Source organism: Vanacampus margaritifer, chromosome 9 (genome assembly GCF_051991255.1).
Source record: "Vanacampus margaritifer isolate UIUO_Vmar chromosome 9, RoL_Vmar_1.0, whole genome shotgun sequence".
Classification (NCBI taxonomy): domain Eukaryota; kingdom Metazoa; phylum Chordata; class Actinopteri; order Syngnathiformes; family Syngnathidae; genus Vanacampus; species Vanacampus margaritifer.
Window position 1 is genome coordinate 27,923,798 of NC_135440.1, and position 24,074 is coordinate 27,947,871.

General features: G+C 43.1%; 2 protein-coding genes across 6 annotated transcripts in view; one reads left to right on the forward strand and one right to left on the reverse strand.

Moving 5' to 3' along the window:
- The window catches only part of LOC144057651 (uncharacterized), a 46,640-nt gene that overhangs the window by 15,584 nt on the left and 6,982 nt on the right, over positions 1 to 24,074 (reverse strand). For both annotated transcript variants that reach the window (XM_077575472.1, XM_077575473.1), the window contains exons 2-3: positions 15,074 to 15,232; positions 6,709 to 6,765 (exon numbers count right to left, since the gene is read on the reverse strand). The gene's annotated coding sequence lies outside the window, so the exon portion shown is untranslated. The remainder of the gene's footprint in view (positions 1 to 6,708; positions 6,766 to 15,073; positions 15,233 to 24,074) is intronic.
- ca14 (carbonic anhydrase XIV) lies at positions 4,023 to 23,954 on the forward strand. 4 transcript variants are annotated; one of them, XM_077575468.1, is made up of 12 exons: positions 4,050 to 4,331; positions 4,552 to 4,575; positions 12,195 to 12,374; positions 12,471 to 12,616; positions 12,843 to 12,938; positions 13,032 to 13,098; positions 13,832 to 13,989; positions 15,112 to 15,238; positions 16,651 to 16,674; positions 16,741 to 16,825; positions 21,696 to 21,749; positions 23,245 to 23,954. In XM_077575468.1, exons 1-12 carry the CDS (start codon positions 4,073 to 4,075, stop codon positions 23,354 to 23,356), a joined length of 1,332 nt encoding a protein of 443 aa, XP_077431594.1. In that variant the 5' UTR covers positions 4,050 to 4,072; the 3' UTR covers positions 23,357 to 23,954. The 4 variants fall into 4 exon arrangements, with proteins under 4 accessions (XP_077431593.1, XP_077431594.1, XP_077431596.1 ...); XM_077575470.1 differs by lacking the exon at positions 21,696 to 21,749 and adding an exon at positions 16,918 to 16,962 and having other exon boundaries at positions 4,051 to 4,331; XM_077575467.1 differs by having other exon boundaries at positions 4,023 to 4,331; positions 21,696 to 23,954.

Sequence of the window (24,074 nt, forward strand, 5' to 3'; positions counted from 1 at the left end):
TCCAAAATGTCTTCACAGTGCAGAGGGACAATAACCCCAAAGCAATAAGAGAATTTTTGATGGCAGCAAAAGTGGAAGGTTACGCAAAGGCAAAGTCAGTCACCTGACGTGCATCCAATTTCGTTTTTGTGGCGACGTTTACAGACACAAAGATGAGAATTCATTGTGTCCATGTCGCAATATTTATGGTAAAAAAAAATGTGCAAAATGTATGACCCTGCTCAAAGTGAGGAAAAATGTTTGAAATGTTGTGAACAAATGACTTTCTATGTGGTTTGAATGAGAAGTGATGGAACAGAAATTGGAGATTCCGGTGTTTACATGCAGGCGGCGTTTTTTCCTCTCCGTCTCTTCTTTTCCAGGCGAAAGCACGAACCGCTGTGAGTGAGACGAGAGAAATGTGAAACGCACGCGGAGGCGTCAAAACCAGACTCAAGCGTGTGCGGTTGCAAAATAGCGTATCACGTTGCACCTGCAAACGGCGACGGCAGAGGTTGACAAGTGGCGGCGCTCTGCTGGGTCCGGTCCGAAGCGCGTCCGACTTCCTGTTTCACCCAAAACACCTTTTTAGTTGATCTCCGTAGACTTTCAGTCCGTACTTATTTGGAATCGGCTTCATGAGGGCACGTGAAGCCCTTTGAGACTCTGGTGTGATTAACGGCGATAGAAATAAACTTGACTTCATCCAACAGACTTGAGCTGCAGCCGTAAACAGTCAGCATAAAACAAATGACAACAAATAGAACCAAATCTGTATTTACTAAACAGCACGAGAGAAGCGGCAGCTGTGCCGAAGTCTCCAGAACCTTTCCAAGGTCACATTCAAGTCATGTCAAGTCAAGCTTGCAATTGCATTGGGCGCTGAGATTTCCCACAATCCCCCAAATGTCTCACAGCTACTGATTAATAATCAATAAATCAAATATCAAAACAAACACACTCAAACGGATTTCACATCTCCAACAGCCTCTTAACCACATGCGAGGACTCCCTCTTGTGGTACATGAAAGAATCACCGAATCACAGCTTGAATTTTCAAATTGTGCATAATGTTACAGTGTCGTAAAAACTTTTTTAAAAAAAATTTAAGCTTAGTTAGGGAGACTGGGTATGGTTGTAACAAGGAAAGAGCTGTAACATCACCAAATCCACCCATGAGGGATAAGATCATTTGATGTGATCATTTCTGTGTTTCTTCCCTGATCGCACTTGGTGATTTTCAAGGCCGGAAACAGAAAGAAAAAAAAAAAGAGGGAGGCAAAAAAATGACTTTGAGGTCTGAAATAATTTTTGGGGCCAAGACTATATTTATATATAGTAATTATGCAACTTCTGTTGGAATCAATTCTCATTTCAATTTCTCAAGTAAAATATTTCCCCCTTGCTCATTTCAAAGCACTACGCAAACACAGCTAGCTAAACAATGGCTAACGGGTGGGCTGGGTTTCAATGCATGTTTGGAAAGTGTTACAACAACCCGCCCCCGCCCCCACACGCAGCTTGGAGCACTTTTTTCTTCCCCAGAATGCCTACAAGAGGAAAAGAAAGACTGGCAGAGGGTGCGCGTGCCTGATGAGGTCACAAAAAAGGTCAAACCAGCAGTCAGCGCTGCCATGTAATACTGTACTGAGCAGATACCACAAATCAATAGCGGCGCTCCAATCGATTGGCCACTGATCGCCATTTGCCGATTTCCGTGGAAAAGTATATGATCAAAATTTGGCAGTCAATACCTTTCATTAAAAAAACAAAAAACATCAGCTGCAGGTCGTACTTGTGTGCTGTGTAGCAAGCAACCCCAACCCCCCCCCCCCCCCCACACACACACACACCCTCTGCATTGCACATGTACTTACCAAACCCGGCACTAAATGAATCCTCATATTATGTTGGTGCATTTTCTCTGAACTGTCAATTTGAAATAATATCCAGTTATTGTTTTTTTTTTTTTTTTTACAATAAACGGATGGACATTTGAATCAATGTTTCCCCGCCCCATCAGATTCATGAGAAATAAGTGACAGTTTGATCGATTGTTTCGTGATCAGCTGTAAAATTGCAACATGTGCACATCACATGACGTGGCCTCTGTTTTATGCGTAATCGTTAAATCTTACCCCAGCATGCGTATCTTGGTAATGGAGTGCATGTCTTATAACAAAGAACCAGCATGTATTTGACATCATATTAAAAGGACTGTAATATTCTTGCAGAGTTTAAATAGGCGCCATTTGTAGTAAACAAACGTGGCTACTTGACTCAAACATTGAGTGAGTTAATTGTGCTGAAGCAAAAAGTGATACAACCATATCGGGTCTCCCCTACAGTGCATTTGTTAACTTTTAAGTACAAATAATCTTCTACAACTGTTTGTTAAGAAACATTTATGCATATTTTTAAAAATATTTTACGTGCACTTCATTTGAATAGAAACATTTAACTACATTTTTTTATTTTGCTATATTTTAGCAGAGTGTTAATGTTCAAACTGTGCATAATGTTATGTATGTAATATAATGTACTTTTTGGGACCAATAAAAAATGCCTCGTTTTTTATAAAGGGTGCCACGAAGTAGCCTACTCCAAATTATTTTTTGGAGCTGATACTAAAGTCCGAGAAGCATTGCTTTAAGGTTAGCAAATCCCCTTTGCAATTCATGTCTGATTAAGACCAATTAGAAATTCTGCACATAAAGTAACAAAGCAGATTTTTAGATTTAAAAGAAGAAGAAAAAAAAGCAGCCGCCTCTACGTGAGGGATTGTGAGCAGAGCAACACTTTCATAAACAAACAAAACTTGCCCTAATACCAAATATCACCTCCGTTATGTATGCAAATATAAACGTGTATGTTTTTGATGACAAGCTAGAACTATATTCGAAATCTCCCCTTGCGGTTTTTTTTTCTCATTTAAATACAAGCAGATTTCACATGTCGGCGAGGAGCTCCCTCGGCGGATTTTATGAATGAAATCAACGGGCGCGCCCACTCAGTGGAGTTAGCCAATAGCGCGCCGAGGTGTCTTTTCCACGCCCACAAAAGGCGAGTGGAGCGGCCAATAGGCGGACGGCAGGGTAGTGGCTATTGCGTAATTTGGCTGTGACGCCCCTGCACGTTTCAGCGGGCAGGTCGCCTCTCGCACGAGCATGCGCACGCGCGCCCGACTGCAAAGGGGGGCGTGACGACAACACGTGATCACATGAATTATTTCAGCTATTTCCCAGCATCTATGTGAAATAGACGCTCGTCTTTGGGAGAATCATCAAGTTCTATTTGATAGAAATTAAAATACTTGTCGCGCTGTTTACAATCAGCGTAACGTGACCATTTTTACATATTTACAAGCATTTGGAAGATGAAACGACTCGTTGGGGAGACATTTGTAAGTGCACGAGCTCAAAGTGTGGCGTAACGTGGCGAGGGTTCCCCCTAGTGGCGAAGAGCGACAACGGCCACTCAGCTGAGTGGCTGGCATTGTGTAAAACACACACACACGCACACGCACGCACGCAGGCACGCACGCACGCACGCACACACACAGAAAAATCAGATACTAAAATCTGTGACTGTAAATAGTATCATATGTCTATAAAATGTGCTCCAAGTACACGTCTGCATGACATTATATCCTTATTAACATTAAAGCCAAAAAGAAAGACATGGAGAAAAAGACTAACTTACAAAAATCAACTAGTTTATTAATATGTTTAGTCTGTCACGGAAAAGATTTGAAGTGCATCCATTTGCCTGAAATTCAAAAATACAATAAATCAACGAGAGCACCACTGCCACCTACTGTAGTGGATATGCATTTACACTTTATTTTAGTATGGCAAAAAAAAAAAAGTTCCCCAGGTAACACTCATGTATTCACATGCTCAATGAGTTGATTTTCAAAATGAGCGTCTTGACTAATATGGATCAAGTGGTATGAAAACGAGCGAGCTATTTTCGCTTTTGTTTCTTTCTTTCTTTCCGTTGATGAATTGTCCCGGGCCGCTTGGCGCTTGCGACTTTGCTCCTTTTGGGCCTCGGCCACTTCAGCACCTGTCCAAGGAGACAAAAAGCCGGCATGCATCCAGCGTCCCACCGCAAACCACTGAAGGGACGGGCGGCAGGTGGGCCCGTCGAAGCCGCCACGGGCCGCCAGGCCGTCTCCCCCTTTGCCCGCTCACTCTGCTTTTCTCTCTCACTCCGTGTCCCTTTGTGTCCCCCTCGCTCTCTCCCTTCACTCCTCATCCCTCCGTCCACTGTTGCCCGCGTTGCTAACATGGACTCGCTGGCTCCTTTTGTGCTGCTTTTGCTCGCCGGCCTCCATTGGACGGCTGCCGGTAAGAATTTCATTTACATAATAATCAACGCTGGCTGGCTGAGGTGAGGGCTTTTTTTTTCTCCTTTTTCTTTTTTGCATTTATAAACGGGCCGTTGAGTGTGAGACGCGTACACGACAGTAGTGACAACATCCATCAGCAGCTTGCAGTGGTTTTGATACTTGTTTGTATTATGACTTGAATCCAAGTTGAAAGGATTTGTCCCTGTTTTGTTTTCCAGAGGACACAAGTTGGACCTACACTGGTAAGTTAGAAAGTTTATTTGGGATGGCTCAAAAAACAACAACAACACACACAGTTATGTCATTTAGGTTGTGTGACTTGAGGCGTTCTTTGGTACCGGGATAGTTTAGATTGGATTAGGATTTTTTTTTTTTTAGAAATTCTGAAGTAAGTACTTTTTTGAAATGATTGTTTTTAAAAGCATGCCCACAAGTATTTGACCAGGTACGCAGTTTATTTCAAGGTCTCAATGTCTTGTGGCTGCTTTCCGAGCAGGAACTGAAAATTAAAAGAATATAAAACGACTAATACTTTAATGTCATTTTAAGGAATAATGCTATAAAGGGATTTTGGGGTCTTACATCGTTCTTTTGAGAGCATTTGCATTTATGTGTTGTGTTTTTCAATTCCTCTCTGAGCTTTTACTGACTTTTAAGATGTCGTGTTGAATACTGACGTGGAGCTTAAACCTCCCCCGAGCCGCAGGTTGCTCACCCGTCCGTGCACGAGCAAAACCACCGCCGACGCTCGTTTCAAGTCATGACATGAGAAGATAACAGAGTGACTATCCAAAAGATTTCAGCCAATTTGGGAAGCCTTTTTTTGTGCGTGTGCATGTGCGGGCCTTTTTCTCCCTCTGTTTCCCCTCGCCTTGCCCTCTCTGCCGCGTATTAGTTACGGTTGGCCAAGCTGGCGTCGGCTCACACAGCTCACACAGAGATGATGGAGGGCTGCGAAAGGGGGAGCGAGGAGGAGGAAGGGTGCCGGGCAAAAAGACGAGTGAAGGGAGGCAAGTGCACGGGGATGGCAGCGGCAGGCCAGAACCAGCGAGCGAGCGGGCGGGCGGGACGGGACGGAGCAGAGCCGATTGTGTCGCGTATTGTCGAGGCGCACAATCAACACACAGGTTATTGTGCTGCGCAGCCACACTGGCCGTGACTATGCTGCGGACAAAGACGCAGTGGGCATGAATGGGGCAGGCGGGCGGACACAAATTCAGGGAGCCACGCATGCCAGTACCAGTACCGGTACTAGTACCAGACACCGACTGGTTTCTATTCGAGCTGCAACTTTTGGAGGACCGAAACGGACTAAATAAATAAATAAGTAAAATAAAAAACAATATAAAAAATATCATGCAAAATAATAATAAAAAATAATATACAAACAAAATTAAATACAAAAATTTTAAAAACTTAAATATATAAAAAAATGTGGAAATAAATACAAAACCCTTGTGAGGAAAAGCGGTTAAGAAAATGGATGGACGGATGGATAAATACGAAAATAAAAATATACATAGAATTAAATGTCACTGAATAAATAACACTCTGCTCTCATATTAATTGATTTCACACTGGAGACAATGTCAGCATTTAGGAGTTGCGTGGAGATATTCAAGTAAACACTTTCAGCCCACTCGACTGCAAATTTTGCTGTGCTGAGGCAGCGACAGAGGCAGCCCCCCCCCCCCCCCCCCGAGTTGTTATTACAACTTCCTACTCAAAATAGTATCAAGAAAAGTTTGTGTTTTTGATCAATCGAGTGGTGCCTTAAGATAAACGCCATCAATCGGACGAGTTTTGCTTTGACGTACGAGCAAACATTTCAGATGCGAGCACGGCAATGATGTCATTTTTGTACGTTTCTAATATCGTATTATATTACAGAGTGTTACATTTTTTTTTAGTTTTTGGGGGGGAGGCTGAACACTAAACAGATGACATTTGCATTCATTTCAGTAGGGAAAGACGATTTGAGACTTATTGGTTATGAACGTCAACATTGCAAGACGTAATGACATTAATCAAGTCTTAGTATGCGGCATTGGCAACTAAGTACTTGTACTCGTTATATATATTTATATTTTTACAAATGTATTTTTTTTTCTTCAACAAGAGAATGACCTCAAAATCTCATGCGAAGGCTCAAGCTGCATATTTTATTTTCGACCTTGAGAAGCGTCCGCCATGAACGTGAAACAAGAAGCGTGCGTGCACTTGCACCGTGCTCAAAACGGTCCCTTTTCAGGAAACGACATCAATTGCAATCGTCGCAAATCTTCAAGGTGATTTCCAACATTTGCTTTGCAAAAGCCGAGTTGATTGCCACATTGGGTTGGAAACGAAAATGCATATCAAGGAAAAGTACTCACCTTTTGAAGCTCCATTTGGAGTTTACGGTCATCGTCTCCTTTCGGCTTACTTTTATCCTGAAAAGAAAAGAAAATTGAAAACAAATCCGTTTTGATTCTTGGTGCCACCATCACCAACAACATTACAATGCAGTAGATAGAAGTTTTCATTTAAAATAAGACAAATGTTTTGTTTGGAATAAAATTCAAATTCATTTGATTTGCTCTCAGCACCACATTGGAAAAATAAAATGAAGATAAAATGCTGAGAATGAGGAAAAATCTGATGATCATCAATAACTGTACAGAAGCAAAAAACAAAAACAATCCAAACACAATCCGGTTTACGAGTCCCAACATCGAAGAGCAGAAAAGCTGCAGGGCATTTTTCATTTTTTTCGGGAGCAGTCGCGGCTCAGGGGAAGACAAGAACCTGCTCGCAAAAGTGGCGGCGGAACATTTCACGCAACGGAAACGTGCACGCGCCTGGAGGGAGAAGAACAAAATGGCTGCTGGCAGCGGCGTGACCTGTTCGCTCATTTGCAAAACTTGAGGCCTGAGACAAAAGCCCGCCACGGCAAAGCAACTAACTGCACGTGGTCCAATTTGCCGGCCGGCCGGCATGCGAACCTGTAAAGGGATTTCCAGTCCTCTAGTTAACAACTTGCGAACATTTAGCAGATACAAACAAAGGCTGACTGATGTCCATCAATGCCGTATATTTTGCTCGCCAGTTCATATTTTTAAGTGCGCGCCACATCATACATTACGGTACTGTCGTGTACTGCAGTTCCCCTCTCGGCCACAATCCGTCCGAGCAGCACCGCGACATTTGCGCAATTCGACCTCACTGTCCTGTGAGCCGTTGCGCACGCACGCTTCATACAACAAATATTACAAATACATATAAATATTACTAATCACATATAATAATAATAAAAAATATATTTTTTTAATTTTAATTTTTGTACTATATATACACACAGTATATGCTGTATATAATTTGTTTCATTTTGAACAGTTTTATTAATAAAAAAAATAATAATTTCATAAAATGAATGTGATTCGACTTACAAAAAACCTCTTGGAACCCATTGTGTTTGCAAGTGGAGCATTAAAAAAGTACTTTAATTGAAATAAAAGCACAATACTGTATTGTGTTTTTTGTACACAACCGCAGTGACCAAAAAAAAGCTTGGCCAGCCATTTGATTTGAAACGTCTCGTCTCGACAGCGGAGGTGATCATTCAACATATGTTGTTTTTTGTTGAAATCAAGCTTAAAGACATTTTCCTGATGTCGAGCTCTCGAATTGAGTTTCAGGCCTTCCGGTGCCGCGCGAATTGTTTGCCATTGTGTGCGCTTGAGTGACGTCCGTCCGCGCACGACGACGCCGCGTGCTCGCTTGTTAGTTGAAGTGTTGGAAAGTAGCTTTCGAAAAAACAATCACATTTCTCTCATGGGGGGGGGGGGGGGGCACGTTGGGCGGCAAATATGTGGAGGCTGTCCGTTATTGCGTGTTTGTGGACACGAAGCGGTGCGCGAGTGTGCGTGCGCGCATGTGTGTGTCCAGCGCAGAGGGTGAGAATTTTCAGCCTACGGTTGCCATGGGGACCTCCATGACGACGAGCGGCGGGGTCGCGAGCCTCATTTTTGAAGTTGAGTCATCGTGCTGGGAGGGACAAACGATTACAACTACGATATTGTTTTTTGGGGGGGTTCGTCTTGTTTACATTATTAACGGCCGCGCTGCTCATGTTGTGCATGCGAGAGATGACGATAGATTGAACCCGGGCCCTACTTTGTTCAATGTCATCCATCTTGTTTTTCGCTTGGTCGCACTTTGCGAGTCGCGAGCGCGCTGGGGTCTATCCTAGATGTCTTACGTTGACCCCTGACTGGTCGCCAGCCAATCGCAGGGCGCGTGTAGACAAACATGCTAATGTGAACATCAGCGCTATTCCGCTGCGGAAAACATTTTAGTCGTAAATTAGGCACTCTGTGAAGGTCAAAATAGGTCAACAATTACATTTGTATTGAGTTAAGTACCCATTGACGGCTGACAGGACGGTGCGGGACGCACCTGGCCCGTATCCGCTCCCCGAACCACCAACAGTCGTCACACGATCCGGCACATTCCGCCGACGGCCAAATGTTGACAACAACTCTACCCTTTCGGTCGCTGACGCCAATTTAGGCCACGACTCGCCTTTTAAAGTCACACACATTCAGGCACAGATACTACAGTACTGTGGAACGGGAGGACGGCGACCTCAGGTGGACAAAAATAATACATACATCCATTTTGGTATCATATGCATGAATCAAATCAAAGAAATCGTTTTCCTCCATTGCGGAACGTAACGTTAAACGAGTGAATAGTAAATTCTTGGAGTTGGGGGACTAAGAGGGTGTTTGGGGGGGGGGGGGGGTGGGGGGGCTTTCACAGGGCAAACAAGCCACAACTGCCACTGCATGTTTTTAAAAGCAAAATTGTGAGGCGGACGTGCAAACCACTCATCCATACAGCGACTTTGCATGCGTCTACGAGAAATAAATGTCAATACAGCAAACTCATGTTTGAGCGCTGAAGAGTGCGAAAGTGAATAATTGCTTGTGAGCGAGTGAAGACGCGAGTGAAGACGCGAGAGCTTTTCCAACGCACAACATTCCTCTCCGTGCAATTGAAATTCACATTCTTTGCTCCATGTCCCGTTTTCTTTTCTCTTTTTCAACATGCGATTGGACACACTTTTCTCACTTTGTGCGCTCCAGCAACACTTTGCAAACTATTCAAGATCATTTCAAATTCACTTGAGATAGATTTGAAAACTGATTGCATTTTTCTCATAGTAAAAAAAAACAAAACAAAACAAACGGTTGCAAGAAAGCTAAATGTTATATAAAATCACCTAAAGAGCATCACACGATCCCATTTTGGATTGTGTTTGTCACGCAAACTCCATTTTGTACGTCTTTGATTTTATTCTTCCAAAATGTCGATTGCTCAGTTAACCAAAATCTCGTGAATAACTTTGACAACAAATCAAGAAATAATTGTATAATAATACTAATAAGTGGTGCAGCGCTTCAAAACACAAGATTGAGTTTGTTCAAAAAAATTCTAAATAAGAAAAGAAACCCCAACGACCACATTGACTCATAAGAGACCAATCATCAGAAAACACAATGCTGTGAAAGTCTGGAGATGCAATCAAAGAGATGAAAAAATGCAATTGAGATCGGACACGGAAATCAAAGTTAAACTGAGTCCGGCGAGAAAAGAAATAGAAAAAATATCTTGAATTCAGCTACAATGACAATAATATTTGATTTTGTCATAAATGAGGCTTTGATGTCATTTTGCAAACATCGATCATTTTATATTTGTAATTGATTTAGGAGGAGCCTCGTAACAAATTGGAATGTAGAATTTCACATGAAAATCTTTTTTATTTGGAAGTTGACAGTCAGTTGTGAATATTTCAAATCTAAAGCAATTTTTTTTTTAATTTAATGGCAAGCATCTTTTATCCTCACATTTGATGAGACAAATTGTGCTAAATCTTCTTTTCAATTTCATACATTTAACTCTTTGACTGCCAGACGTTTTCAGAAACGGGACGTCGCCAGTGCCAGCCGATTTAAGCATTTTGACTGATCTTTCAAGGTCCACAGAAAATGTTGTGTTTGGACTATGGAAACACACATACTACAGTACCAAATGAAAGATCGAACTCTCATCTTTCATCAGAAAAAAAAAGTTTGTTTCTACTTTATTCCGTTCTTCAGCAACAATAGAAAATGGTTAGTTTCACCGAAATGCTCTCTTTTGAAACAAAAAACGGAGAAAAAGAGCTTTTTGTGAAACGATGTTATTTCATGCACTCTAGTGAATTGTACACTTCTTTTTGTCCATGAATGATGCCACAAACACCTAAATAGTGCTTTACTTCTGTAAAACGCTTTCACCAACAATGAAAAAGTGTTTTTTGATTGCAAAATACGTTTATTTCCATTCAACAGTGTAACAATTTGACAAAACAATTTCGCAAACTATTTACAAATGTGTGCAACTGTGGTACTACTTACAATTATGTGGATGTTTCAAATACATTTTTCTTTTTGTAACGCTCTCCTGCGTGCAAGGAGACGCCAGGACTCGCACAACAGATTACTTTCACTTTGTCCGTTTCGCGTGCAAACGTTACACTTTCTTGACAGCCTTTTTTTCCGGGGAATAAAAAGCAAGTAGCAGACTGTACACACTCCTCCGATGAATATGCATTGGACTCGGGGCACTCTCCGTCGTCCGATCGAACGTCCGCCTGAGCGTGCTCGCTTGTGCTCCGCGTTTTCCGGTGTCAGCATCGCTAGCCCGTGAACCTTTATGCCGTCGTCATAGCCGCCGCGTCAGCGCTTCCAACTTCGCCGTCAACCTCGGAGTCACCATCATCATCATCGATGATGATCATCGTCGTCATCAATGTGCTCTTTAGCGTTGGTCGATGCCTTTCGTCTTTGAAAAAAATTCCCAAGTGTGTGCTGCTTGCAACCGGTCGCCATTGTTCGCTTCTTCAGCCATCTAGCCCCGCCTCACGTCTTCTACTGACGTCTACCCAATCTTGTCAAAAGAGAGTCATTGCTGCCATCTAGGGGCCAAAAATAGTCATTAGGCTAACTAGATCTGCTTGAAACTTTCACAGCAGCTGGCCAAGGCTTTCCTCCGCCCGTTTCAAAAAAAAAAAAAAAGACGTCTTTTAACGTCCATGGCAGTCAAAGAGTTTTAATGAAGTATATGAAAAAAAACTGACGTTTGCACAAAAACGCAAACATTTGAAAGGGCAAATAGAATAATAAAACATTTACATTCTGCCGTCTCTTTAAATTTATCACTAAGGTCTTCTAAATGATTTGGAACTGAAAATGGAATCAACCATTTCATACCTTTAATTTCGTGAGTACGTGAATTGAGCTCGACTCTTTTTGTTTCTCAGTTTCAGTTCATTTGACGTATTCACGATTTGCATTTCCATCACTTTGCTTTAAAGACTTTCAAATTGTAGTTGCAGACTCCTTGATTGGAATATTTAGTGCCAACATGTATATTTTCCCATGGACATTGTAATATTTTAAAATCAATTAAATGACGTCATTTAGAATCATAAGAATAATAATTCAACTGCTCAATGAGTCAAAAGTGCTTGAATGACTCCGAAGCGTATTTGTTGCGTCTTGAGATTGCGATTGGAAAGACGCCATGAAAATATGATCTTTGTTTGTTTGTTTGTTTGTGAAGAACGCAATGTTGAAAATGTTGAAAATGTTGAAAATGTCACAATCGTGTTTGACGGATTGAAAGCATCACAAGCTGAATGATTTGTCACAACTTGCCCAAATTCTTGTTGTTCTTTCAATCTGGTCTCGATGTTTTCTGCAAATTTGCACGCGCGTTTATTTTGAATCTCGCAGCTGAGACTAACGACGCTTTCTGTTGCCCGACGAAGGCATGTTGGGCCAGTCGGAGTGGTCGGAACATTTCCCCGAGTGCGGCGGTTCGTCTCAGTCTCCCGTTGACGTGGTGACCACGCAAACTAAATATGACCCCGCGTTGACCCCTCTGACCCCGCTGGGCTACAGTCAGCACGACAACAGACCCTTCGCGCTCTACAATAACGGACACACAGGTAACCATGGCAACGCTTTTTTTGGGAGATATTCTTCAAGTAAAGTGCGGTGACATATTCGAACCCCCCCCCCACCCCCCCCCGATCTCCCGCCAGCTGTGATCGAGCTGCCCGATTGGATGAGCCTGGGCGGGCTTCCGTGGCTCTTCTCTGCCGTACAGATGCACCTTCACTGGGGCAGCGGCGGCCCAAGTTCCGGGGGCAGTGAACACACCATCAATGGCCAGAGCGCAGAGGCAGAGGTACGAATTTCAATTGCACACAAAATAAAATAAATAAATAAATACGGAGTGTCCCCGAATTTTGTCTTCATCTGTCACCGGCCGTCTAACTTCCCTTTAATCCACGGTGAGCTCACGTGCGCGACTTTTTCAAACGGAATGAAAGCCAACAAAATAACAAGTGCTTTTTTTCTCGAGCCTTTGCTGTTGCGCAACTCAACTGGCGGCGCTCTTGCGCCCTCTGCAGCTGCACGTGGTGCACTACAACTCCGAGCTCTACGCCAACGCGTCGGCCGCCATGACGCAAAGGGACGGCCTGGCCGTGCTGGGAATCCTCATCGGGGTAACGGCCCGGCCGCGCTGCTCCACATTTTAACGCGCATTGGACGCAGTTTGTGATTGGTCGCCCCGATGTGGTTGTTCCGATGATGTCCAGATTGGCGAGGAGACCAACGCGGCCTTCAACAACATCATCAACTACCTGAGCCGCATCAGACATGCAAGTAGGTCCAGCTCGTGCCCTCTCGTCTAAAGTGGAGGCGCAGCTCCTCTCTCGCCTTCTCAGTACGGCGGTAATATCGCCGTTCTATGCATAGGATAAAGAAAACATGCTTGCACTCAGTTGGGTCCAAAGTAACCCAATTATGGATCAAAAATGGACCGATCTACTTTATGGGTCAATTTGGCCAAACTTTCTGGGTTGTTTGATACAAAATAACCCCCTTTTTGGACCCAAGTAAAGGATCTGACCAATATTTATGAGATTTCATTTCTTGACTCAAAGTTGGGTCAAATCGACCCAAGTAGAGGATCGGTCCATTTTTGACCAATACTTAACTAATGTTGCAGGGTGTGAGTTGAGATGTCCCTAATTTGAAGTCAATGTCGTAAGATGAGTTTGATTCGATAAACTGTTTCGGATCATAGCTGGTGCACTCTAAAAAATAACCCAATTGGGCTAAAAATGGTTCACAACTTGGATCAATTAAATCAACAAAAGGAAATTGTGTCATTTTGTACCAAAGAAGCTCGAAAATTGGGTCAAATTGCCCCAAGTAGCGAACCGGTCCCTCTTTGACCCAATTTGGGTTCTTTTTGACCCAACTGTTCTTAGAGTGTGCACGTACATTTACTACCCGTATTTTTGTGTTTTGGATTTTTTTTGCTATGAATGTGGTTAATGTCTTGATTCTGATGTCCATTTTCTGTGTGTGTTTTGCTTCCCGCCCCCAACAGATCAGAAAGTGCTGATCCCGGCCTTCGACGTGCAGTCGCTGCTCCCCAAAGATCTGGGTCGCTACTTTCGCTACAACGGCTCCCTGACGACGCCGCCCTGCCACCAGAGCGTCATCTGGACCGTGTTCCGCGAGAGGGTTCAAATCTCCAAGGCTCAGGTGGGACTGACACGTGGCCGGCACGCGCTCGCAACTCAACTTCTCTCCAGGCACTTTTCAATCGCATCTTTTTCACTTTTCATGTCGGACAGACACGGACGACAAATGTTCGGAAGCTGTGAACACAAATTTGGGATATGTTCAGTTCACAGAAGTTATTTTGGGGGCTTTTTAAATGGCTTACTGCATATTCGGAAAATTAAAACAGGCCGCACCAGAACATCGCAAAGTAGAATTAGGGCTACACAGGAAAAAAAAAAAAAAATGCTTTCAACTACGATATTAAAAGATTTTACCAATACTAGGAATTTGCGTTATGGGCTGTTTTTTATTTTGTCTTGTAAACTTAACTCACCTCAGTAAAGACTTTTGTAAACAATCCTGCTATATTTAAAAGAAAATAAACTTATAAAGTACAGCGGGGCCTTGAGGTGCGGGTGACATGACACCCTTTGTTATCATTTACAATTAATGGCATTTGTAGTCATTTTGATGGTCAAAGAGGATTTAAGCTATGAGCAGGATCATGGAATGAATTAAACTCGTATATTAAGACAGTCGCCTAATTGCGTCATCAGGCCCCGTTCTGGCACCCCCGCACACCCGCACGCAAACCAAACTGAAATAGTGAAAGACTAAAAGTCTAAACTAACAAACACCACATCGTTTTTGGTCTGCACGCATTTTTAGCGATTCTCTTCAAAGGTGCATTGAGAAATGAATGTGTGAATTCACGTTGCATTGTCTTCAACTGCATATCATGTCTTGACCTCTATTTGGATTTCTAAAGTCAAATGTTAATAAACTAAAAAGGTGCAAAATATCAAAGTGGGCCCCTCGCATCCTCCCAACGACTATTGTGGAAAACAGTGGGCTTCGTTTTAAAAAGTACTTTGCAACGTCCAACACTGCCCATGTCGACAATACTCGATAGATATGAAATAATCACAAGCCAGCAGGAAAGTCACGAATGCTAATGTGCTCCCCAAAAACAAACCCACGTATTTGCAATATAATAAGAGCATTTTTGTTGAGACAGAAAAAAACATTTGACGTGATGCGTTTGACAAAAGCAACAACTCACGTTTGAGCAGCGTCCATTTTGTGCGTTGTTGGCCGCAGCTGCTGAAGATGGAGACGGTCCTGTACTCCAGCAAAGCCCGAGATCCGGACCGCATGCTGCTGCAGGACAACTTTCGCGCCACGCAGCCGCTCAACCACAGGCCCGTCTTTGCTTCCTTCACTGCAGGTGACAAAGACGCTCATTAGCGGCTAATGCGCCGCACCTTCAACTCGTTATCCTCATTCACTTTTTGGGGTTTGAATTTCATTTGAGTTCCCGTCACTTTTTGAGAATCTGCCAATATTTCAACTATGCATGAAAAATATAAGAAAAAAAAAAGTGCAGCCAAATAGTTTCCAAACAGGTTACAGTAGGGCTGCTCGATTATGAAGAAAATATTAATCACAATTATTTTGGTAATAATTAAAATCACAATTTATTTTTATCAAAAAAAAAAAAACAGGAACATTTTTAAATAAATAACATTAATAATAAAAAGTTCCTTTTGGACAAAACTAAATTTATTAAATTAGTAATAAAATTTAAAAAAAAGTACAAATGTATAAGTTTAAAGAACTCAAAATTTGTATTTTTTTTTATAATTATGCTGATTTTGTAATTGTGAAGTGTAATGATTGAAATTGTATTTGAATTTCAATTAATTGCACAGGCCTAAGTTACACTACATTTTTGTATGACTGTGAAAATTTGATTGGATGGATGGATGGATGGATGGATGGATGGATGGATGGATGGATGGATGGATGGATGGATGGATGGATAGATGGATGGATACTTAGCGGTACACAGATGTGAGTGTCACCAACATAGCCGTGGAAGGAAATACCATAATTTCTTAAGATGCAGACCAGGGGCAGCAAAATACAATGAAAACAGGAAGGGCCCCAAAATGGAACCCTGTGGAACACCGTACGACCGTGCGGCAGAGCGTAACCCGCGTAATAGGACAAAGCCTTAAGCTTTCAAATGATGACAGCCTCACACACACACACCGAAAGAAAAGAAAATACAGAAAGTGTGTTTGAGACTTTTAGGGCATACTTTTCTAGGTTCGGCGTGAAAGGCACACGGGAATAAATGTTCTGTGACGACTACAAGAAGCCAATTGATCGGCATCGGTTTGAGGTTTTCTGCTACTTGACAACGTGTTTCACGTTCCAGCATTCGTCCGGGAATCAACAAAGACAACAAAGCGCGTTAACCAAAGTGCACAAACAGCACGAGACAGAAACGCGTCAATATGAAAGTGTGAGAGGAGTTGCCGGAAAAGCCGTCAAGAAGAGCCGCGTTTGTTTGTGAGACGATTAGTGGGAAAAGGACGGGATTTTGAAAAAGACAAACACAGACCTCATTGTTTGTCCAACTGAGAAAAGCACAGAGGAAAAGTGGCACCAGTGCAAGAAGGACTTGCAGACAAAGACAACACATTGTGGACAACGACTGAACTGGAAGGCCTGAAACATCAGCAACGCCGTCCGTCCGTCCGTCCGTCCGTCCGTCCGTCCGTCCGTCCGCGTTAGCATTAGCACGTTGTCATCAGATTCAACACCAACGACTGATTGTCCTTCTTGTTACAGAGTCGGGCAAGGAGCTGTCTTCGGGTAAGTCCCGCACGACTTTGCGTCCTGCTTTTCCCGCCTGAGGTTTTCCCGACTTGTTGCGCACAGGTGAGGTCACCGCCATCGTGATCGGCATCATGTGCGGCTGCGTCGGCCTGGCCGTCGTCGTCCGCTTCATCGTCAAGACCGTGCGGTAAGAATGCTTTGCCGGCCTGAAAGCGGCCCGGCGACATTTACTGTCGTTCTGCTGCCAGCGTTTTAACTCTCCCGTCCGTCTCTTGGCAGATTTTTCGCTGTCCTCCGCCGCCGCAAAACGGTCGCGGTAAACAGGTGGTGCTCATCCCCGACAAGGACAACACTAGCCCTGATTAATGCTCTTGTTTGTAACATTCCCTTTGAGTTGGAGATGTTTTCCAGCGCTCTTCTACAGTCCGTGGAATTGGACAATGTACAGCGCTGCCTTGAGATACGAGCGACTCTACTTGGGAGTTTTTTTGAGATATGATCCATCACTTGTTGCCTTGCAACAAACTTGAGATAGGAGCACTTAATTGTGGAAGTCAACTTAATCCGAGTCACTTCACAATAAAACGCACGTTAGCAAATATTGACCAATTTGTCAAAAACGAGGCTCTAAGATGTCGATTGCCATTCCCAGCTGAAGTTTACTCTAAAACGAAACGACACAAAGAGAATGACACCTTGTGTATACCGCATCAATTAACAATAATCACGGTCATCGATTCTTTATCCTCTGCATACAACAACTAATATTTGTCTGTCTGAGTCACACTGCCCCCAAGTGGTGAAGGGTTAGACACACAATTGACCTTACCGTGGCGAGCCCCTCCCCTCCCCGCCCACTAAATGCGATGAGACGCCCCCTCCGACATTTACCGGTCAAGATGAGCAAAAGTGCATACACATGAATGGCAAAGTTGTCGGATCGTGATTTCTCAGTCCAATATTTCCAGGACGTCGATATTTGTCTTGGAAGCAAGCAGAGGGGTTTTCATTTTTTCATCTTCACTTCCTCAACATGCAATTTTGCCCCAAAACAAAACAAAATCCACAACGCTGTCCGTTACTACAGAAGTCAGAGAAAGATGGCGTCGCTTGACTCGATTCCTCCGATTGTCAGCAAAAGCAAACTTTTGGGACATTTTTGCTGTCAAGCAGGATTAGAATGAATTGAAATGACTTTCAAGTTTCAATGTTTCGTTGGCATGAATAGTAAATAGCAACGCGTGGACGGTTTGCTAGCCGGCGCTATCGTTAGCCTTTGGCTAAAAACAACAATGGAGAACATGAGCTTCGTGCGATTTGATAAAGCGCAGACGTTCTCGGCGGGTGTTTGACAGTTTAAGGACGGGAATAAAGCGGACACGGTTCTCTCTCTCTCTCTCTTTTTTTTTCTTGCTTTGAGATAATGCAATGCATCACCGGACGTTCCATTGCTACGTTCGTCCGCAGCAAAAGTGGCGCGCCGACGCAAACATGACGTCTTGATTGCTTTAAAAGGTCACGCGGGCTTTACGGGAAGGTCAATTGATGCAGTGTGACAAAAAGGCTTACATTCTTTTTCATTCTATTCAATGACGTCATAACTTCAAGTAGAATTTAGGACTTGTGAAACTCGTATCTCAAGGCACCGCTGTACTTCGGAACAGCAAATACAGCTGACAATTCGATCCCAACCGCACCATGATATGAAATTTGGTCGGTCCGAATTGCGGAGGCCATTTTGGGGGATCGGCCCTCATGCGGTCGATGGAAGTGACGTCAACGTCAACAACATCTGCATGATTGATCGCATATTGCTTATTTATGCGCATGTTATTTAGTGTTGGCGTTTCTTGGGTGGTTGCAGAAAGGTCAAGAGACGTTTGACCTGTCCAAGCTGCGGCACGAGGAATCTCTCACACTAATGACGGCCGCATTCCATTGGCCTGGCGTTGACGGCCGCCAAAAGCACTTTTCAAACAAAGGCGGGCGCTGGCATTCTTTTGTCTCGCTTGGGCTCCGATCAATCAATGGAGTCAATATGTAATCGGCTTGCTGGGATTTCAGCATGAAAGTGAAAAACATGAGAACGAGAGTGTGAGATTAGCGCTGGAGAAAATCCGATCCTCTTTGCTGTGCTGCAATAACACCAAAACCCCCAAAAGCCGCCGCCGGCTCGCCTAATTGACATTTGGAAGAAAAGACGCCACGGGATCGCAAAGCTTGGAATCCAAACGGCTTGAAAAGCCCGTTGCACCTTTGCCGTGTTGTTGTGGGCCTGGCGGGAGTTCGTCCCACTTGGAACGCAGCACGACTGGCTTCCGTTCTCGCGCTCGGGTGCAGAAAGGTTGCGGCATGGACAGCATTCTCAACTCGCTGGCTGCAAAGCGTCGCGTCAGACGAGGAACGGACTCTTTGCGCAGCTCCGCCACGTCCTCAACTTAAATGAATGGACACGCCTGGATTCATCACTTTGTCCAATCAGGAAAGACAGGAAATGAAAGAGTGATATTCAGATCAGGAAGTAGTGGAGTTGTGCAAAGAGCCCATTTGGACCCGAAAGCAGACTTTTTCGATCAAATAGGGGTGTCAAAAGGAGCGTGTGAATTTAAAGTTCCTCTAATGCCTTTAACAAATTGGGAGGATTTCCAGACGCTCGCAGCAGACACGCCCGCGAGAACATTTTGCAGTAAGTAATACATTTAATGCTAATGCTTTCATTTGTGGAGACTGCGGTCAAGTTGGATTTGACCAAAGTGCAGAATTTCACAAGTGACTTCATGTTAAAGATGAGAGAGCTCTTAATATGAAATACAAAATGCACTCAGCTTTCGCCAACGTCTTACAAATGCAATTATGCCATCTAGTGGCAGAAAAATGACCTAAAAAAATCAATATCACATTTGTTTATTACAGTGCAGCATATCTTTTTAATTTGTACTCAATTTTATGAATTATAAAATTACTGTATCAATGACTAAAAGATTTTTAACATTTTTTCCACTTTTGTTACAAGAGTAGATTTAGAACAGATATCAAATTTGCGATTAATTATGATTTATTTTTATTTTTTTTAATCGCCTGACAATAAAAATACAAAGTAACAAGAGAGAGCAGTGCTGGATGCAGAAGACAAAACTACAAAGTCAAAGAAACGAAGAAACATCGCCGACGAAACTTGGGCTGGATAAGAAGAAGAAAAAAAAAGAAGAAGACGTGGAAGGCAGAAAAAAAAAGAAGACGTGGAAGGCAGAAAAAAAAAGAAGAAGACGTGGAAGGCAGAAAAAAAAAAGAAGACGTGGAAGGCAGAAAAAAAAAAGACGACGTGGAAGGCAAAAAAAAAAAGACGTGGAAGGCAGAAAAAAAAAAGAAGACGTGGAAGGCAGAAAAAAAAAAGACGACGTGGAAGGCAGGAAAAAAAAAAGAAGACGTGGAAGGCAGAAAAAAAAAGAAGACGTGGAAGGCAGAAAAAAAAAAAGACGACGTGGAAGGCAGAAAAAAAAAAGAAGACGTGGAAGGCAGAAAAAAAAAGACGACGTGGAAGGCAGAAAAAAAAAAGAAGAAGTGGAAGGCAGAAAAAAAAAGAAGACGTGGAAGGCAGAAAAAAAAAGAAGAAGACGTGGAAGGCAGAAAAAAAAAGAAGAAGTGGAAGGCAGAAAAAAAAAAGAAGACGTGGAAGGCAGAAAAAAAAAGACGACGTGGAAGGCAAAAAAAAAGACGTGGAAGGCAGAAAAAAAAAAGAAGACGTGGAAGGCAGAAAAAAAAAAGACGACGTGGAAGGCAGGAAAAAAAAAAGAAGACGTGGAAGGCAGAAAAAAAAAGAAGACGTGGAAGGCAGAAAAAAAAAGACTACGTGGAAGGCAGAAAAAAAAAGAAGACGTGGAAGGCAGAAAAAAAAAGACGACGTGGAAGGCAGGAAAAAAAAAAGAAGACGTGGAAGGCAGAAAAAAAAAGAAGACGTGGAAGGCAGAAAAAAAAAAGACGACGTGGAAGGCAGAAAAAAAAAGAAGACGTGGAAGGCAGAAAAAAAAAGACTACGTGGAAGGCAGAAAAAAAAAAAGAAGACGTGGAAGGCAGAAAAAAAAAAAAGAAGACGTGGAAGGCAGAAAAAAAAAAAGACGACGTGGAAGGCAGAAAAAAAAAAAAAGACGACGTGGAAGGCAGAAAAAAAAAAGACGACGTGGAAGGCAGCTCGATGACAAAAACCTCATCGGACTGACAAAAGTGACGTTCAGCAACTCCAGCTAAGACTCCACTCAAATCCATATGACAAAATAAGAAGTGGCAAATTCAGGAGCACACTTGGCAGATGACAACATTTCTCAAACTCAAGCCAAAACACAACATAAAAAAAATCAGCACAACGGATTCCAAATGAGCAAATGATTGAATTTGAGGGTAATTGACATTAAGAATGTGAAAGAATGTCAAGTTTGCGCGACGAGCGTCCCACTTTTCAAGGGAGCAAAAGTCATCAATTTGGATTTCTTGCTCATGTGATTGCTGACAAAAAGCAGCGGGATGAAAAAGGCCGTTGGACGGACGCTGCTTCACAGCGCAGATGGACAACGACCTCAAGTGTGCTGCCAAAGACACACAAAAAAAAACACGTTTGGAATCTGCCGACTGACATTTTGACATCAGCAAGGATGAAATCCCGCATCTGCTGATGTCGTTGTCGTTCCTCACGTCAGGCCGGATGCAAAAGTAGGAAAAAGTCAAACGTTTGATTGATAATTATGTATTCATCCCCCATTACATTTGGTCCCTGAAGTCCAAAGTGGGCGTGGCACTTTGGCACCATTCAAAAAGAAAATCTGCTTTCACATCCATTGTGGTGACGTTTAAAGCCAAAAAGATGAGAATCGCGTCCATGCCCGAAAATGTCCCGCCAGCCTTTGGGAACCTTCCGAAAACACCGCAAAATATCAACTCCAATCAAATAGAATCAATGGTGACTAATAACACTTTCTCCTTTGATCAAGGCAATGATTTTGTTTTTTGTTTGTTTTTTTCTCCCTGTGTGTTTCGTGCGTTTGCGCGTCGTGACGTTGTGGCAGCTCCACCTCGAGCTGGGACGTCCTGACCAATAACCGGCCCGCTCCCACGCACAGGTCCACACCACTCAGCAGTCCAAATGCTTCCTTTCCACACAAAAGCTTCTTCAAACCTCTTTCTGCTTCAACTCGGACTCTTCTTCTTCCTCTAATCCCTCCAATAGTCATCAAAGTGTCAAGTGTTTGTTCAGGTCGTCGTAGCGGAGGACCATGTGACCTTTGGGCAGGAGGCCGGCGCCGCGAGAACACCCTGACACGAGCGTGTCAATTCTGACCGATTTGGTTTCCACCGACCAAATCGGCACACAATTTTCACCAGCTCTATTTTAGAGCCATTGAAGTAGCGCCACCTATTTTCTCCATTTCTAATTGCGAAAACAAACCACCAGATGGCGGCAAAGCTCCAAAACAGAGAGGATGACGGCGCGCGCATTTAGCGAGTGCACGTTCATAAATCCGTGCTACGTCAACAAGTGCATCCAGTGGTTAAATAATTCAACACAAACAAAACACATATTTTACAGGAGGGTTATCAATAGCATTAGCAGGCATGCTAAACGAAATAACGACTTCACGCGTGCGCAAAAAACAAGCACTTTGCAACACTCATTAAAAATCACACAAAAACAAAAGTTAGAGAGCACAAGAGTGCAATGCTGGGGGGGGGGGGGCACACATTGCTTTGTTTTTTTCCCCCCCTGGACAAGAATTATGTGTAATTGCACATCCACTACAATAGGTGGCGGTGGTGCTCTCATCACGTACAACAATTTGAGAGGAAAATGATACGATTTATAGTCGCTGTGGAAAGCAGGGGCTGCTGCAAATTATTTTCTAACCCTAAACCACGACACATTTTTTTTAGATTAGATGTAATCTTTAAGGAGGATTTAAATCCATCGATGGCAGAAAGTATTAAGAAGAAATCAAGTTGCTTCTTCCAATTAGGAAAACACTCACTCTTAGTAAAATGGATTTTTTTTTAATATCGTGATATATTTTCAATGTATAAATGACAGCGATTAAGGTTGATTTTGTCCAATTATGTTCAAATAGGGAATTCTTTCTTCTTCTTTTTTTTTTTTTTTTACCAGGAGTCACCACTTTTTATACAGTCCTCTGAGAGCAGCGTATATCAAACAAAAATGGATTATTATAAAATGTGAACTTTTGGCCTTTAAAAAAAAAGAAGCAGTTCCTCTGGGGTTTTCTTTGTTTTTCGAATTTCTTGGCGGCTTTCCTGACGTAGCCCCGCCCCCAAAAAAAAAATTTCATCTCAGGAAACATATTTGAACCATGCCAATTTTTTAAATCGAATAATTCAATTTGATTATTTTTGGGGGATGTGCAAGTATTGTAACCTTTTTTTCTGTCCAAGTTTCCTTCGCTAACTGGACTCATTTGTTGACTAATCACTAATCATCTCACGTTGTTCTAATCTCCATGAAATCCATCCACACCTTCTTCGCATTCTTGGACAAGCAGGGACCTCTGCTGGCCAAACTTTGAAAGTGCATCGAGGAGAGACTGACTCTTCCTTGTGCCGTTTCAGGATGAAGGAGGCCGAGAAGGCAAAGGAGAAACCACAAGAGATGGTCCTCAAGTCCGCTTGCCTCGCAGCAGCAGCACGCGAGGAGCGAGCGTGCGCGCAAAGCCAGCCCTGAAAGCGCACAAGCTACTTTGCGCCACAAAAACATGTTGGAACTCATCCATGGCAGGAAAATCCAGTTTTGTAGGAAAGCGCAGGAAGGAAATCACGTGAGCGGCAACATTGAATGATGGCGGCAAAGGTTTGCATGCAAAGCGCTTCAATATGTCAACTTTGCTGGCTCGTTTTCAACGTCTTGTGCAAATGAAATGTTTGACGTGCGTGAATTGTCGGTGTAAATACTTAGTAGCGAGCGGGTCGTTTGTTTTCTTGTGTTTTTTCCCATCGTCTCCATCCTGCCTTCGAGCACAAGCGCGCACTGAATGAAGGAAATGTCGACGTGTTGCATTTATATTATTGCACGAGCTCGCTCAGGGATTTGAGCTCGGAAGCAGAACGGGAGCGAGAAGAGGAGAAGGCTCAAAGAGGTCAACTCCACCTCAGTCAGCCATTCCAACGGCCGGCCTGGCCTGGCCCGGAGCGGTCCAATCGGCACGTGCAAGTAGAAATAAAGTGACTGTAACAGAATTGGACTTCTGCTGTTAGCATATCTTGGCTATGGTCGTTGTCATTTGGAATTGGAATTGGATTTCCACCATTAAACCCAAAAAGCACTCTGGCGTGGATTTGCTTTTTCTCTTCAGTCCTCAAGTTTGTGTTCCTTCCGGGGATGCGAACCTCCTCCATCTCAAAGTGCACGGAAGTCAACAACAACATTTCACTGCTGGAGCTGA

Coding starts and splice junctions, on each gene's coding strand:
- ca14 (XM_077575467.1), top strand. CDS start 4,073: ATGCATCCAGCGTCCCACCGCAAACCACTGAAGGGACGGGCGGCAGGT. Junction 13,099..13,831: donor GAGCCGCATCAGACATGCAA/GTAGGTCCAGCT, acceptor CGCCCCCAACAG/ATCAGAAAGTGCTGATCCCG. Junction 15,239..16,650: donor CTTTGCTTCCTTCACTGCAG/GTGACAAAGACG, acceptor TTCTTGTTACAG/AGTCGGGCAAGGAGCTGTCT.